The sequence below is a fragment of the Thamnophis elegans genome, chromosome 8, assembly GCF_009769535.1.
Source record: "Thamnophis elegans isolate rThaEle1 chromosome 8, rThaEle1.pri, whole genome shotgun sequence".
In the NCBI taxonomy this organism is placed as follows: Eukaryota; Metazoa; Chordata; class Lepidosauria; order Squamata; family Colubridae; genus Thamnophis; species Thamnophis elegans.
In genome coordinates, this window is record NC_045548.1 from 30,585,373 (window position 1) to 30,599,185 (window position 13,813).

The 13,813-nt window shown below is 36.1% G+C and overlaps 1 protein-coding gene across 6 annotated transcripts in view; it reads right to left on the reverse strand.

The window, feature by feature from the left end:
- The window catches only part of ZNF521 (zinc finger protein 521), a 343,353-nt gene that overhangs the window by 170,232 nt on the left and 159,308 nt on the right, over positions 1–13,813 (reverse strand). For all 6 annotated transcript variants that reach the window (XM_032222498.1, XM_032222499.1, XM_032222496.1 and 3 more), the window contains one exon: positions 872–956. In XM_032222498.1, coding sequence (XP_032078389.1) covers positions 872–956 — 85 coding nt within the window. The remainder of the gene's footprint in view (positions 1–871; positions 957–13,813) is intronic.

The following is a 13,813-nucleotide window of genomic DNA, read 5'->3' on the forward strand; positions in this document are numbered from 1 at the left end:
CATCCAAGTTCAGAGAGCTTCAAGGACCTCTTATAGAGCTACAGAAACAAAATACTTTATCATCTACTACAGAAGCATAAGAATATTTGTATTATACATACTGAGTCACAACTTATTGCAAGTCCTCATTAATGTTAAGGTTAGCATTTATGTATTATTATGACAATAGCATGCCAAGATTTTAATCTGGTGTAATTTTGGTTGTAGGTGATATATTCTAAGTACATTTTCAATTTCATACCTTGTGGAAATACTAACGAAAATGACTGTTAAAAATGTTGATTGCATATTTTGAGAATTATTTGAAGCAGATCTTGGCTGTTTTCTTAATTAAATATATTATTTCATCTTCTTGAATACTGTTCTAGAGGGTTTTCAGGCTGTTCAAGTACTACACAGACTCTTATTTTATGACCAATTGAATTATTTACATTTGTTAGTCACAAAATTTGCCAATTTTGTTGTTGGTACCAAGGTACTTGAGTAGCACTCAGTTGTGTCATTATCATAATAATTTCTGAAATTAAAACCTGCCTAAAACTCTGTGGAAAGCTAACAACCAGTTCATTAACCATTCCTGTTAGTTTTCAATAATGCAAAAATGATTAGAAGTTTAATTTGTTAATCACCTGTGTTTTGACAGGCAGTAGTATATGATTCTCTGCAGAAGTCTAAACTAGCCCTTGCAGAAAATAAAACATGGTAATGCTTTATCAGGCCTAATAATATTTTTTTAAAAAATTATCACACCTGGGTAAATCATTGACGGTTATACAATTAATTTCTCCTTAACTCAATTTAATTTTAGAGGCAATGATGAATACATCTAGGAGAACAGTCTATCATCAATAAGATTTAGTACTTCACTCACCAATCATGTGGTTTGCAACATGAACCTGGATATCCCACTCATTGTAGAAAACCATCTGGCACTTGATGCACTGATAGGTCTTTTTCTAGAGAAAACAAGGGTGAAGGTCTTAATGAAGGAACTTGTACATTCTTACTGTCAACATTTAAGTGAAAAATACCAAGATGATATGAAGTCATTTTAATATATTAATGCAGAATCATTTATTAGTCATGTTATCATCCAGGTGATAAAAAGAAAATTTTAGATTTCTTCAACTATTCAAAAGCTCACAAAAACATAGATGTAATATGCTCATCACCTCTTCAAAATGACCAACTTGCCAAGCAATTACAATTATACAATAGCAAGCTACTGCACAGCAAATTGAATATTCTCAATATCATTTTTCATCTATCTTAATACAAACTGTATTATTGCTTAGGTTCTACTCCTAATATAAGAACGGATTTCCTTAACTGCTATGGAGATTAGATCTCAATAAAACATAAGTATTAATAGCTTTTATTATAGTTATAGGCAGTTATAGTGTCTGAGGCACCTGCCCTATGGAACCTCATTTTCTGCCCACCCCTCCCCAGTCAGCTGGCCTTGACCTTGTTGGCCTCTGCTATCTGGCCTGGGGATCAGAGTGGTGTAGAGCCCTTAAAATGGTTGTACTGTTGTATGTTACTAGGCTTGCACGATATGATTTTAGGTTTTGAACTATTTGAATGGTTGTATTGTATTCTGTGTTTTTTGCTGTTAGGTTTTAATTGTAAGCCTTTCAGAGTCATGAAGTAACCAACTGAGTGAGTGATGGATGGATGGATGGATGGATGGATGGATGGATGGATGGATGGATGGATGGATGGATGGATAATTAGATCTTATGCAGAAAGATCGACAGACTCTGCCATTTAGCAATAAACCTGCTTATAACATTCTATAACTTTTGCAAACTTAGAGGAATATTATTTTAATACAATGCATTTTATTGTTCAACAATACAGAAAATATTTAAGTTCTTCTTCTAGCAGAATATAAAATAATTATATTGTGCAAACATATCTAGGACTCGTTTATTTTTTCCCTTGGAGTTTTTATTTTTGTCATTATTGCTATCCTAACATATTTCTAACTAAGCAACAGCTCATATTTGATTGATAGCAACTTAAGTAAAAATCTAAAAGTAGCAAAATAGTAAGCAGTGTTTGATCAGAAAAATGATAAATATCGTACATTATGGATTTACAGTGCTTTCCAATGACATTTATGTAGACAGATATACTGTTGAATTACTTTCTGAGAACAAAACTAAGGCCATTTTTATAAGGCTGATTATTTAATGTGGTCTGCTATTTTACTTAAGTTGGGTTTTATATGCACTGGGATCAAAACACTTCATTCTTAAATGCATTTCATTTAATTAAAATCAGAATTGATATAATTGATTCTTTAAAGAATTTTTAATCTTCATTAGCAGAAAATCCTTGGCATATCAAAATAATTCTGTGTTCTTCTTTTCTTCCTTTTAAAAATATAATTTCTATGACAATTTAACATTTTCTAACAGATTCCATAAATTTTTAAGAGTTCCTAGTACATTTAAAGATTCACTTTCATTTACCAAATATTATTGATTTCTTATTCCAAATACTTGCAAATATATGAAAATTACATTATGCAGAAAGAGTATGTTATTATTATTATAGAAAAATAATCCTCCAAAATACATCAAACTAACATATACTTGCTTAATGCTGTTTGTTTCAGCAGCATATTTTATCATTTAAAAATATAGGTTGATTGACATGAGATTAGTTAAATGTACTGGTGACTTAAAAGTTGATATTTAAGAACCTTTTGGAATGTAAGCAATACTAATGTTTGAAAATAACTTCATTTCTGTGGTTTTTTTTAAAAAAATCCCCATTTGTTAGATAAATCTGAAGAATTTAATAAGTGATCACATATTTTTCCTTTTTAGTCAAATATGTTTTTACCTTTATCATTAAGCTTTGAATAAAGAATAAAAAATATTTGAACATTGTGTCATTGTATTCATATGTCATTATTTTTCTTGTCAGTTGCTGACATGCTCTATGTTTTATTGTTCTAATGAGTGGAAAAAAGGCCAGGCATTCAGTTAACTTTTTTTTTTTTTTGCTTTGGTAAAGTCACATATCAGGAATAATGCTAAGGCTAAGCTAATAAACCATATATATGCTGGTTTAGTGCTGATCATTTGGGAGCAAGAAATATTTTCTAACTAGTTCTAAGGGGAAATGTTTTAAAAAGGGAGACTCTTACACTGTGTATGTTGGTCTGAATGTCAGTATCAAAAGCATCAGGATGCTACCATAACAGAGATCTTACAAAGTTGGTGCTTAAAGTCTCTTTCAGATACAACTTTAATAGAATACTCCTGCATTTTTCTACCCAAAATCAATATTTAGGTCCATCTTATTATATTTAAAAAGTAAATAACAGGGCCATTTGGTGGTAAAATTAAACTGAAAATTAGATTTGTAATGCATTCATTGTTATTTATTCAAAAGCACCAATTCATTTAAAGTTAGTTATAACAAACTGCCTGTGAAATCAGTGGAATTTAAAGTAGTTATGACTAACTTGTTCTAGTAGTTTGAACAAGACTATTTATTTATCTAATAAAGATTCCACCCCCCCCCCTGATGTTCTAGGGCTTTAGAGCTGCTTATAAAAATTTAACATAATATCTTATTAAACAATACATTCAAGAAATGTACAGCAGAAGTAAGAATCACAGGTAAAACAGTTTTTATTTAAAGCATCAAGTACTGTATATACTCGAGTATAAGCCTAGTTTTTCAGCCCACTTTTTGGGCTGAAAAAAGCCGCCTCGGCTTATACTCGAGTCAGTGAAAAATTTGCCCAAAATGGAGGAGAAAAAGGGGCGGGGCCATGCCGCTGGGTGACACTCGTGAATGGCCCAGTGCCCCTGTGAGTTTCCCCTCCCTCTGTGTCAGTTTGCCACGCAGCGCGCACCGCACCATCCCCCCTCCTCACGTTCTAATGTAATGCAGGGCTGTCTTACGATTCCCCTTCCTCCCCCTCCTGCCGCTCTGCAACGATGTCCCACCTCCTCCTTGTTATGGCAAGCAGCCACATAGCGATGTCCCACCTCCTCTGGTACAGTGATCCAATGATAGGAATCACTGTGCTGTGTGTCATAGGAGGCGGGACATCGCTCCCGCGGCTGCACGGGACATCATCATCACAGCGGGACATCAGCATCATGAGGTGAGTGGAGTATTTCATTGAATACACCGCTAGTTTACTGTTTTTCTTTGAAATAAATATTCAAAAACATTATTGGTATCTATTTTTATTTTTGAAATTTACCGGTAGCTGCTGCATTTCCCACCCTAGGCTTATACTCGAGTCAATAACTTTTCCAGTTTTTTTGTGGTAAAATTAGGTGCCTCGGCTTATATTCAGGTCGGCCTATACTCGAGTATATACGGTACTTGGCAAAGCAAAAATCTGTCAGAAAATAACTGCCTTTATCAATCACAAAACAGAAAATTCATCTGTTCTTCAAGGGATCACCGTTCCATAGCACTGGTGGAGCCCTATCATTAGTCATCATAATGTAGCATGTTACCAATCTATTAGAATGGAGACTTTCTTTAGGATTTTGGAAAGATCAGTGTGAGGAAAACTTGAAAACAGTTTTCTTGAAAAACTGTGCAGCAGGAAAGCATTTTCTCTTCAATTTGAGCTGATCTTGATTTAACATGTGGATTTTAAAATCTTAATCCGTGCAGTTTTAATGTTTTAATATTTTAATTATATTTCTATTTGTTTTATAAAGCTCAGTGGCTAAGACACTGACCTTATCGATCAGAAAGGTCGGCAGTGCCAACCTAGCAATTTGAAAGCATATAAAAATGCAAGTAGAAAAATAGGGAAGGTGGGAAGGTAACAGCGTTCCGTGTGCCTTCAGCGTTCATGTGGTGCCTTCAGGCTGGCCACATGACAACAGAGACATCTTCGGAGACCGTTGGCTCTTTGGCTTTGAAACGGAGATGAGAACTATCCCCTAGAGTCGGAAACTACTAGCATGCACGTGTGAGGGGAACCTTTACCTTTACGCTGCCCAGTTACCTTACAAGGGAGATACAATAGGTGTTATAAACAATTAATAAATAAGGAGTTCTTAAAATTCACCATAGATACACTAACAGTGGAAGAGCATATTTGCCCCTATCAAGTTACAGTACTTGATTTAATATGTACCCTAATATTTGTTTGGTGGATTCATTTGGGATTTTCCTGTCTTCTTGTTCAAGCAACAATGAGAGTTCATGCTGCCTCATCTTAATCCTCTGGAAAATTAGGGAACTCTTTTGCTTCCACTAGCAGGGTGACATGTTGAATTGTGTCAATCACCCAATTAGATCGTTGACATATTTCTTTATTCCAGAGTCACTCAACCCATATATGATGGTAAGATATCTCAAATGGGAAGAATTTTTATTGTTTAGAAATTTAAAGGAGACTTGTTGTATCAAGAAGCCTTTGGAGGGAGAAAACTATTATTTGGGGAAAGGCATTTAATGCTTAGAAATTCAAAATAAACAAAACCACAGGAAGATTCTGCAGCGAAAAAGTTGTTGCGCCAAAATACAAAGTGAAGCAACTCTTCAGTTTAGTGAAAGTGATATTAACTCAGCAAACTCTATAGATACATATATAGGCAGAATGAGCAATAAAATGCAAGATGAAATTAAAAGTTAATTGTAGCAAGCAATTTGCATTTATCCTATGCAAGAGTAGTATGCCTGGTGAATTTAATTGTTTGAATGGCACAGAGTCATGTATTGAGATGGATGGCAATATTTGATAAATAAAGGTTTGCTTTTAATATTGTTTCCTTATATTTCCTAAATATACTCTTCGGTAAAAAGATAAAAAATGTCCATGCTTACATCTAAACAGAACAAAGCTGTGCCCCGAGAGGTTTATTATTTAAGGATGTGGGAAACATAGCACTGCTATCTTTGTTTAGGTTTAAACAAATATTGAAAATAATTCCCATCTAAATCCTTTATTCAGAACTTATCTTGGAAGCATTTAATGTATTTTATATATTGACATTACATGAATGTTGTAACTATTTCTTCTTTTTTCAGAATAACTATGACAATTCAAATAAAAATTAAAATCTAGTTCACGATATTGGCTCCTATAGTTCATGTCTCAAGCTGTTCTGACCTAGGCTTCCTGATACAGTAAAAAGCACATGCTTAGTCCCCCAAACCCTTTTTTTAATTTCAAAGGCTATGAATTATGTTCATTCACAGCCCATAAGTCCCAAATAGTGGTAAAGAGTCCTACAGTAGGCTGCCAAAGTCCTTCGGGATAAGGTTGATAAGCACCCACCTTTTTCTTCCTTGAAATGCTGCCAAAGACTTAATTGGCAATTAGCTTGGCAAGGCCACATGGAGCAAAGAGTCCAAATAGAGTTTCAGAAGGAAAACTGACCAGCATGAACCAAGTTGCTTCCTGCAAAGACTCATATACCTTTGCTCCTCCTTTATGTCCTATTGGAGGGACCAATCACTTTCAGGCCTTACTCCCGAGTCATCCCTTCTATCTTAACTGTTCTTGCCTTCTGGCAGCTCTGTGCATGCACGCACTGGGAACAGGGGGAGCCTGTTCCTTTGTTTTGCTGCTGTCCGACTCTGGAGGCTCCGGAGGCAGCACCTAACTCCCAGATGGCCCTGGTCCCCTCTCTGCCTCCGACGCAGAGCCCACACCGGAGCCTTCCCCAGAAGCCAGGACTGGCCCATGTTCCTCCCCAACATCCTCACTGTCTGACTCTGTTGCCAGTTCTGCAGACTGCCGCCGGACCACAACACAAGCCTAAAAAAGTCTTCTAATATTCTACCAATTTTTCCCATATTTACTTCTTCCGTAAGAAAGATTTCTTGGTTCTTTGCATCTTCTGGGTCAATACACTGTATGCTTATCCTATTTAATAGAATGCAGGCAAAAGTATAATGATATAAAATACAGTTTCTAGTTTAGAGATGTTAGTATGTATTGATGACTTTATTTAAATAACACTGGGCTTGCTTTGTGTTTTGTAATATATCTAGAAAATTGTTCTTACTCTTGCAGGGAATGCCTGCTGGAGGCATAGGCATGTTGGCTATGACTAAGGCTGAAGGCCTAGTCCTTATCTTTGATCAAAGTATGATGATTAGCCTCAATAGTTACAGGATCATCTGATAATCAAAATAGCATGAGGAAGAATATAAACTGAAATAATAGTTTGAGTTTACAATCCATTTAATAGATTACAGTAAATATTAAACCAATGTTTGATAAAAAGAGTATGAAACTTTGTGAAAATTAATGTATCAAAGATAAAATTGTTGTGTTAACATGGAAAATGGAATGAAGAATTGAAAGTTATAAAGTATTAAAAAATAGGGCAAGTTAATGAATTTGGTCTCTTAGTAATGTATTTACCAAAGATGGAGAAATAGATGGAGAAATATGTTGAAATGCAATACTGGTAGAAAAGAAGTGGGTAAGCTATTTACTATTGTGATGAATTATTCTCTGTTGAAAGAAGTGAAAATGACTTATAAGAGGTTTGTACAACTTTTTATATGGACGTGAATGCTGAATATTGTTATACGTTTGGCTACTACAACTTCATTTTATCTTTTTCTAATCTTTAGCAGCAAACAACCTGACACCAATTAAAGTAATAAGCAAATAGAATATGAAAATAATAATTTTAAAAGCTTTTTCCTCATTACCTTGGAATGGAAAAATAAGATCTACAGCCTGTTGTATGCTGAAGTTGTGTACTAATGTAGAGAACCAGGAAACCATACATCAAGATCAGAGCAGTTCCGAGACCAACACCAAGAAACTTAACAGATAACTGCCATGCAGCAAGTTATGTTTGATCCAGTAACATAATATTTAATGAAATACTGAAGTGACAGAGAAAGTAATGTATTGCTAGACATTACGTACTAAGTAGAAGCTAAAACTAGCTATACAGATATCTGTTGGTAGACTCCATTTAATGGACAGTCCATCTGTACTTTTTTAGCTGACTTCCCATCAACTCAACTAAACCATGGACAAAAGAAATGGAAGTTAGTGTGAATGAGCAAATGTTTGATTTTTAAAAAATATTTGAAGTCACGTATGTTTTATTGTTGATAATTCAAACTGAAATGTGATTGCTCACTTTCTAAACTTAGGCTGCTGCCTTTTTGAGACAGGCAGTAGCCGCTCTACATTGGTATGGCTGAAGCCACTAACTGAACTGAATATGAAAGTAAGGGCCAGCTCTATGTAACATTTTTTATGTCAAAAGAAACATAATAGATGAATGAAGTGGAAATAGGATACTTATGCAGTGTGTGTGTAAAAATAAGATGTTGTTGGATCAAGAATGAAGGGACAATTCATATTCTTTCTTTACTTCCGTAACATACTACCGTTACAATACAGTAATCCAGATTTCATAGCCTGTAACAATGAAACTGTCACTTTTTCTCCTTAATTTCTATGCATGTAGAATTAGTGGTTAAAATAAAATACAAAATGAATATAATATAATAAATAAAATAAAAGTCTTGAAACTAGAATCTGTTGCTTCAGAATTGAAGAGGTGTTTGAGCCAAGCGCTCTCTATTTATGGAAAAGTATATTTCATTTTCTGAAATATACGTACATGCTGTGCACTATGCTATTCTGAAAACAATCTGTGGCTTTAAAACTCAAATCCACACATGAAGGTCCCTTATACATGTGAAAACAGAATGCACAAGGTTACCTTAAATTGATAGCATGGGAAGTATTGTGTGGAAGGCAAGAGAGACTATTTAAGTGAAAGTAGAAGAGACTGGGTCAATGATAAAGAGTCAGTGAACAAATGTGGCCTGAATGCAAAAGAGTACTATTAACAGGAAGGAAAACTTTTGATGTGTTTTGAGTATGAACAAGATTCAGTTATATAAATATAATTCCGAGAGTGAGTGGGCTGAGAATAATGGAAAAACCAAAATTTACAGTTGGATGGAGTAGGTGAGGTCTTAAAGAAAGAGAGAAATGAGAAAATTAAACCATAAAGGACAGCATATAAAGAAGGATGTGGCCATGGTGGGGGGAAATAGTATGGAGAGACTTGATGAATGATATTAAAATAGTTCTAATTCTTTCTTCTTATTTCATACCTTTAATTTCTTTGGCTTATGTTTTTGCACTCTGTATTATGTTGCTTAAACTGATAGGAAATAGTATGATAGGTATATATGTATGAAAAGAAATATTGAATCCCCAAGTATTTTGCCTATATTTATTAAGATAGGACCGTGATGGTGAACCTATGGCACATGTACCAAAAGTGGCATGCAGAGCCATCTCTTTGGACACGCAAGCTGTCACCCGTTGCTCTTCTGGGTTCCGGTGCGTCGGCCTGTGGTCTTCACGTGAATGAAAGCACCAGAAACTGGAAGATCAGCCACCCGGTACGTATGCGTGTGCTGGGAAGATGACCTACTGATTTCCGAATTGGCCTTTGTGTGCACGTGTGCACAAGAAACTGGAAGACCTGGTGGCCGGTGCACATGCATGCGCCGGAAACTGTAAGACCATATCTCCAGGGGAGCGCATGGGCACCAGTCAGCTTGTCTTTGTGTATGCATGCGCACCAGAAACTGGAAGACCAGGTGGCCGGTGTGCATGTGCACGCCAGAAAGTAGATTATTACGTTCCAAGCATGTGCTTGCGTGCTGGGCGGCTGCTCTTCCAGTTTCCAGAATTCAATGCCAAAAAGATTCGCCAGCACTGAGATAGAAGGTAATGTTATATAGGTGGTATCTCTGTTTTAGCATCATTTAATGTCTCACAAGAAAATTGCTGGTTCTGAGAGATACTCATAAACAGACATTTGTAGAAATGAGTCACTTTTTCATTATTGTTTCAGCTGTCACTGTCTTGTACCACTCCATTTAGTTATCTGATCATTACCAATACATTAACAAGGAGAGCTATTAGCCAATGATGAAAGAACTAATTCCGCAGTGCAGGAAAACTGCGTAAATTGCCTGTACTTTTCATGATTTCTTGGTAAAAATAAGCAGAGTTATTTGTTCCTGCCATCACTTTGAAGTGAAGATAATTTGAGGTCTGATTGCCTGGAGTCAATCTATAACCAAACCAGGAAGTGCTCACTCTCAGTCTTTGCCTTCATGTAGCCAAATTTAAAATATTCAGCTGAATCCTGGCCATGGCCCTCCCACTGCCATCCCAAAGGTTTAGATTCCTTTATTCTGAGTTACATTTAAAGAAGTTTAAGAAAACCAACAGAATAATTAAATGTAGTATAGTAACTCTAATAAAAAAAATGGGAAGTAAGATGCATCATTAAAAACTATTTGCAATTAAATGGTTGCATAAACGGTCTAATGCTGACTGCCTTAAAACTCCAATTTATTATAAGAGCCACGATGGCTTCCAAGCCTGACATGTGTCTAAACAAATAGGAACCATTGCTCTGTACTAATGGTTTATGTGGGTTAAGTGTTCTCCCATACAGAACATTGCAAAGGAGAAAGAACTGATGTTACCAGCACTGATGATGTTACCTACTTTGAATAATGAAATGACTTCAAGAAAACAACCAAAGACTCTTATGGAGAAAGCTCCACCTTTTCTATTTTTCAATTGTTAAGAGGCTAATGAGCAAATTTGGATCTTTTTCATTAAGACCCAAACAATCCTTCCTTGGTTTGCATTGCATACTGGTAGTTCTTGACTTGCAACCACAATTAGGATCCTGATTTTGGTTGCTAAACAAGGAAGATATTAAGTGAATCAGGCTCAGTGTAACAACCTTTTTTTGCCATGATTATTAAGCAAATCACTGCAGTTATTCATTGAATCAGGTGGTTGTTAAGAGAATTGTCTTCTCCCATAGACTTAGCTTCATGGAAGTCATAAATACATACTAGTTGCCAAGTGCCTTAATTTGATCCTGTTGCCACGGATATGCTGCAGTAGTTTTAAATGATCGGAAGTCATTCTTTTTTTCAGTGCCACTGTAATTTTGAACAGCTGCTAAACCAATGGTTGTAAGTTGAAGACAAATTCTACTAACTACACGAAATCCAGTTCATATTTTATCCTTCCAAAAAAAAAAAAAGATTTTGGTAAAGATAAACTAATTCTTTATTTATAAAACTTTACTTATATCTCCAGTAAAATAAATTGTTCACTTGGAAGCAAAATTTTAATTTGATTTTGATTGAGGTAAATTTTCTCTCTCTGCATTTAGCAAGCTTACTTGTCCATAATTTATATAATCACAAAACCTCTTGAATAATCAAAATCTGAAACATTATATATTAAGATAGTCTGTGCATACAAGACAGAAATGAACATAGCAGAACAGTGGCCCAGTGTTAAGCCTTTCATTGCTAGCCACACCTCTGTGATACTGCTGCATCCATTAGAAATTCTGAATAACTAGTGGATATACCGATCATATAGTAGTGCCAACATATTCTTGTTAAATGTCTTGCTGTTGGCTGTAATGTCAGCCAAGAGTTGTTGCTTAAGAGTACATATGATATAATCTAGCCCTCATTCCTTGCTCATGTTTGAACAATGAGTAGAATATTACTTGATAATGGGACTGACATCCCCCTACTTGAAAGTAAACAGATAGTTTTGTGGTTAGAAACATCTATCTTGACCAAATAGCACTAAAAAAAATATTCTGAAGGAATAGGCGTTCCATATCAACCTATTTCCAACTGGAATTTTGGAATCCTTTGTAATTAGAAATGTTGATTATCTACAGTAACATGGTAGCTTTTATTTGTATAAAATAAGCATTCATTATTTATCATTCATCACTGCAATATCTTATATAATATGTGGATCATAATCAACCAGTGTAAGACGCAGTAAATAGTCTTCAAGAATATAGTCCCTCCCTCCCCTTCCATTCATTCATTTATTTATCCATCCATCTATCATCCCATCATTGCTCTAAAAGTCCAAGATGATACACTTATTATTTTATCCTCAGAACAACAACCCTATAAGACTGATAAGTTGACTGAAAGGTATTGGTTGAAATCATGTGGTAAGACTCATGGGTAACTGAAAGATAAAATGTCTGTATAGATTCTCGGCCATCCAGGTCACGGTTGTCCCAAGGGTGCTTTTTCAAGAGGCAACTGGACTTCCTGGTTTTTCTTTGAAGATGTTTCGCTTCTCATCCAAGAGCTGATGAAGCTTCTTGGATGAGAAGCGAAATGTCTTCAAAGAAAAACCAGAAAGTCCAGTTGCCTCTTGTGGAAATATAGAATCTTAGCCTCTCCTCTGTTCATCCTGCATTTACTTTCTATACCACACTGGTTCTTCCATTTCCTTGAGAATAGCATTAGATTAGCACCTAAATCTTAAAGCAAATGATACATAGGACTCCATGTCTGTTTACTCCAATAAAGAAAAAGTAGATAAAATAATCCCCTGAAATGCAAATGCATCTTAATGTATGACATCACATCACATAAGGAAGAAAGGATACACACACACACACACACAAACACACACAAACACACACACACACAAACACACACACACAGGGGGGGGAGGAAGGAAGGAGCGGGGAGATTGATTCTCAAGCACTTTAGTGAAAAATTCATATCATTTTAAATCTTGGAACAACAGAAAATTTCAGTCTGAATTTACAATTGGCAGATTTGTAATTTCAAACAAATTATAAATGTTGATTGGGCTTCCAGTTAGTATATTTAACTTATTTTAAAGATTTCAAGTGTAATAACTGTAGAAATGACAACTGATAATACGTGAGTCATAAAGGCAGGATATACACTATATTGCCAAAAGTATTCGCTCACCCATCCAAATAATCAGAATCAGGTGTTCCAATCACTTCCATGGCCACAGGTGTATGAAATCAAGTACCTAGGCATGCAGACTGTTTTTACAAACATTTGTGAAAGAATGGGTCGCTCTCAGGAACTCAGTGAATTTCAGCGTGGAACTGGGATAGGATGCCACCTGTGCAACAAATCCAGTCCTGAAATTTCCACGCTCCTAAATATTCCAGTCATCTGTCAGCAGTATTATAAGATGTGGAAGTGTTTGGGAACGACAGCAACTCAGCCACGAAGTGGTAGACCACGTAAACTCGTTCAACATCAGTGTGTGACCTCACAAATTCGTTTCTGGAAGAATGGTCAAAAATTCCCATAAACACACTCCTAAACCTTGTGGACAGTTTTCCCAGAAGAGTTGAAGCTGTTATAGCTGCAAAGGGTGGACCAACGTCATATTTCACGGCTGGATTTGTTGCACAGGTGGCATCCTATCACAGTTCCATGCTGGAATTTACTTAGCTCCTGAGAGCGACCCATTCTTTCACAAATGTTTGTAAAAACAGTATGCATGCCTAGGTACTTGATTTTATACACCTGTGGCCATGGAAGTGATTAGAACACCTGATTCTGATTATTTGGATGAGTGAGCGAATACTTTTGGCAATATAGTGTAACAGTAATGGCAAACCTTTTCGGCACCAAGTGCCCAAACTGGAATGTGCACATGCATCTGTGCGCGCCGGAAACCCAAGGACTATCTGGCCAGCATGTGCGTGCCTGTTTTGGGGGGATTTTGGCCATTTTTGGGGCATTTTCAGAATGTTTTCCAGGCCAAAAAGAGCCTGAAAGACAGCCTGAAAACGGTCTTAAAAACAGCCTGAAAAATTTCCTGGTTCTTGGCCGTTTTCTGGCCATTTTCCCAAGACCAGCTGGCAGGCACAAATGTGTGCCGGAAACCAGAAGAGCAGCTGGCTACGGCATGCGTGCCCACAGAGAGGGTTCTGCATGCCACTCTGGCACCTCATGG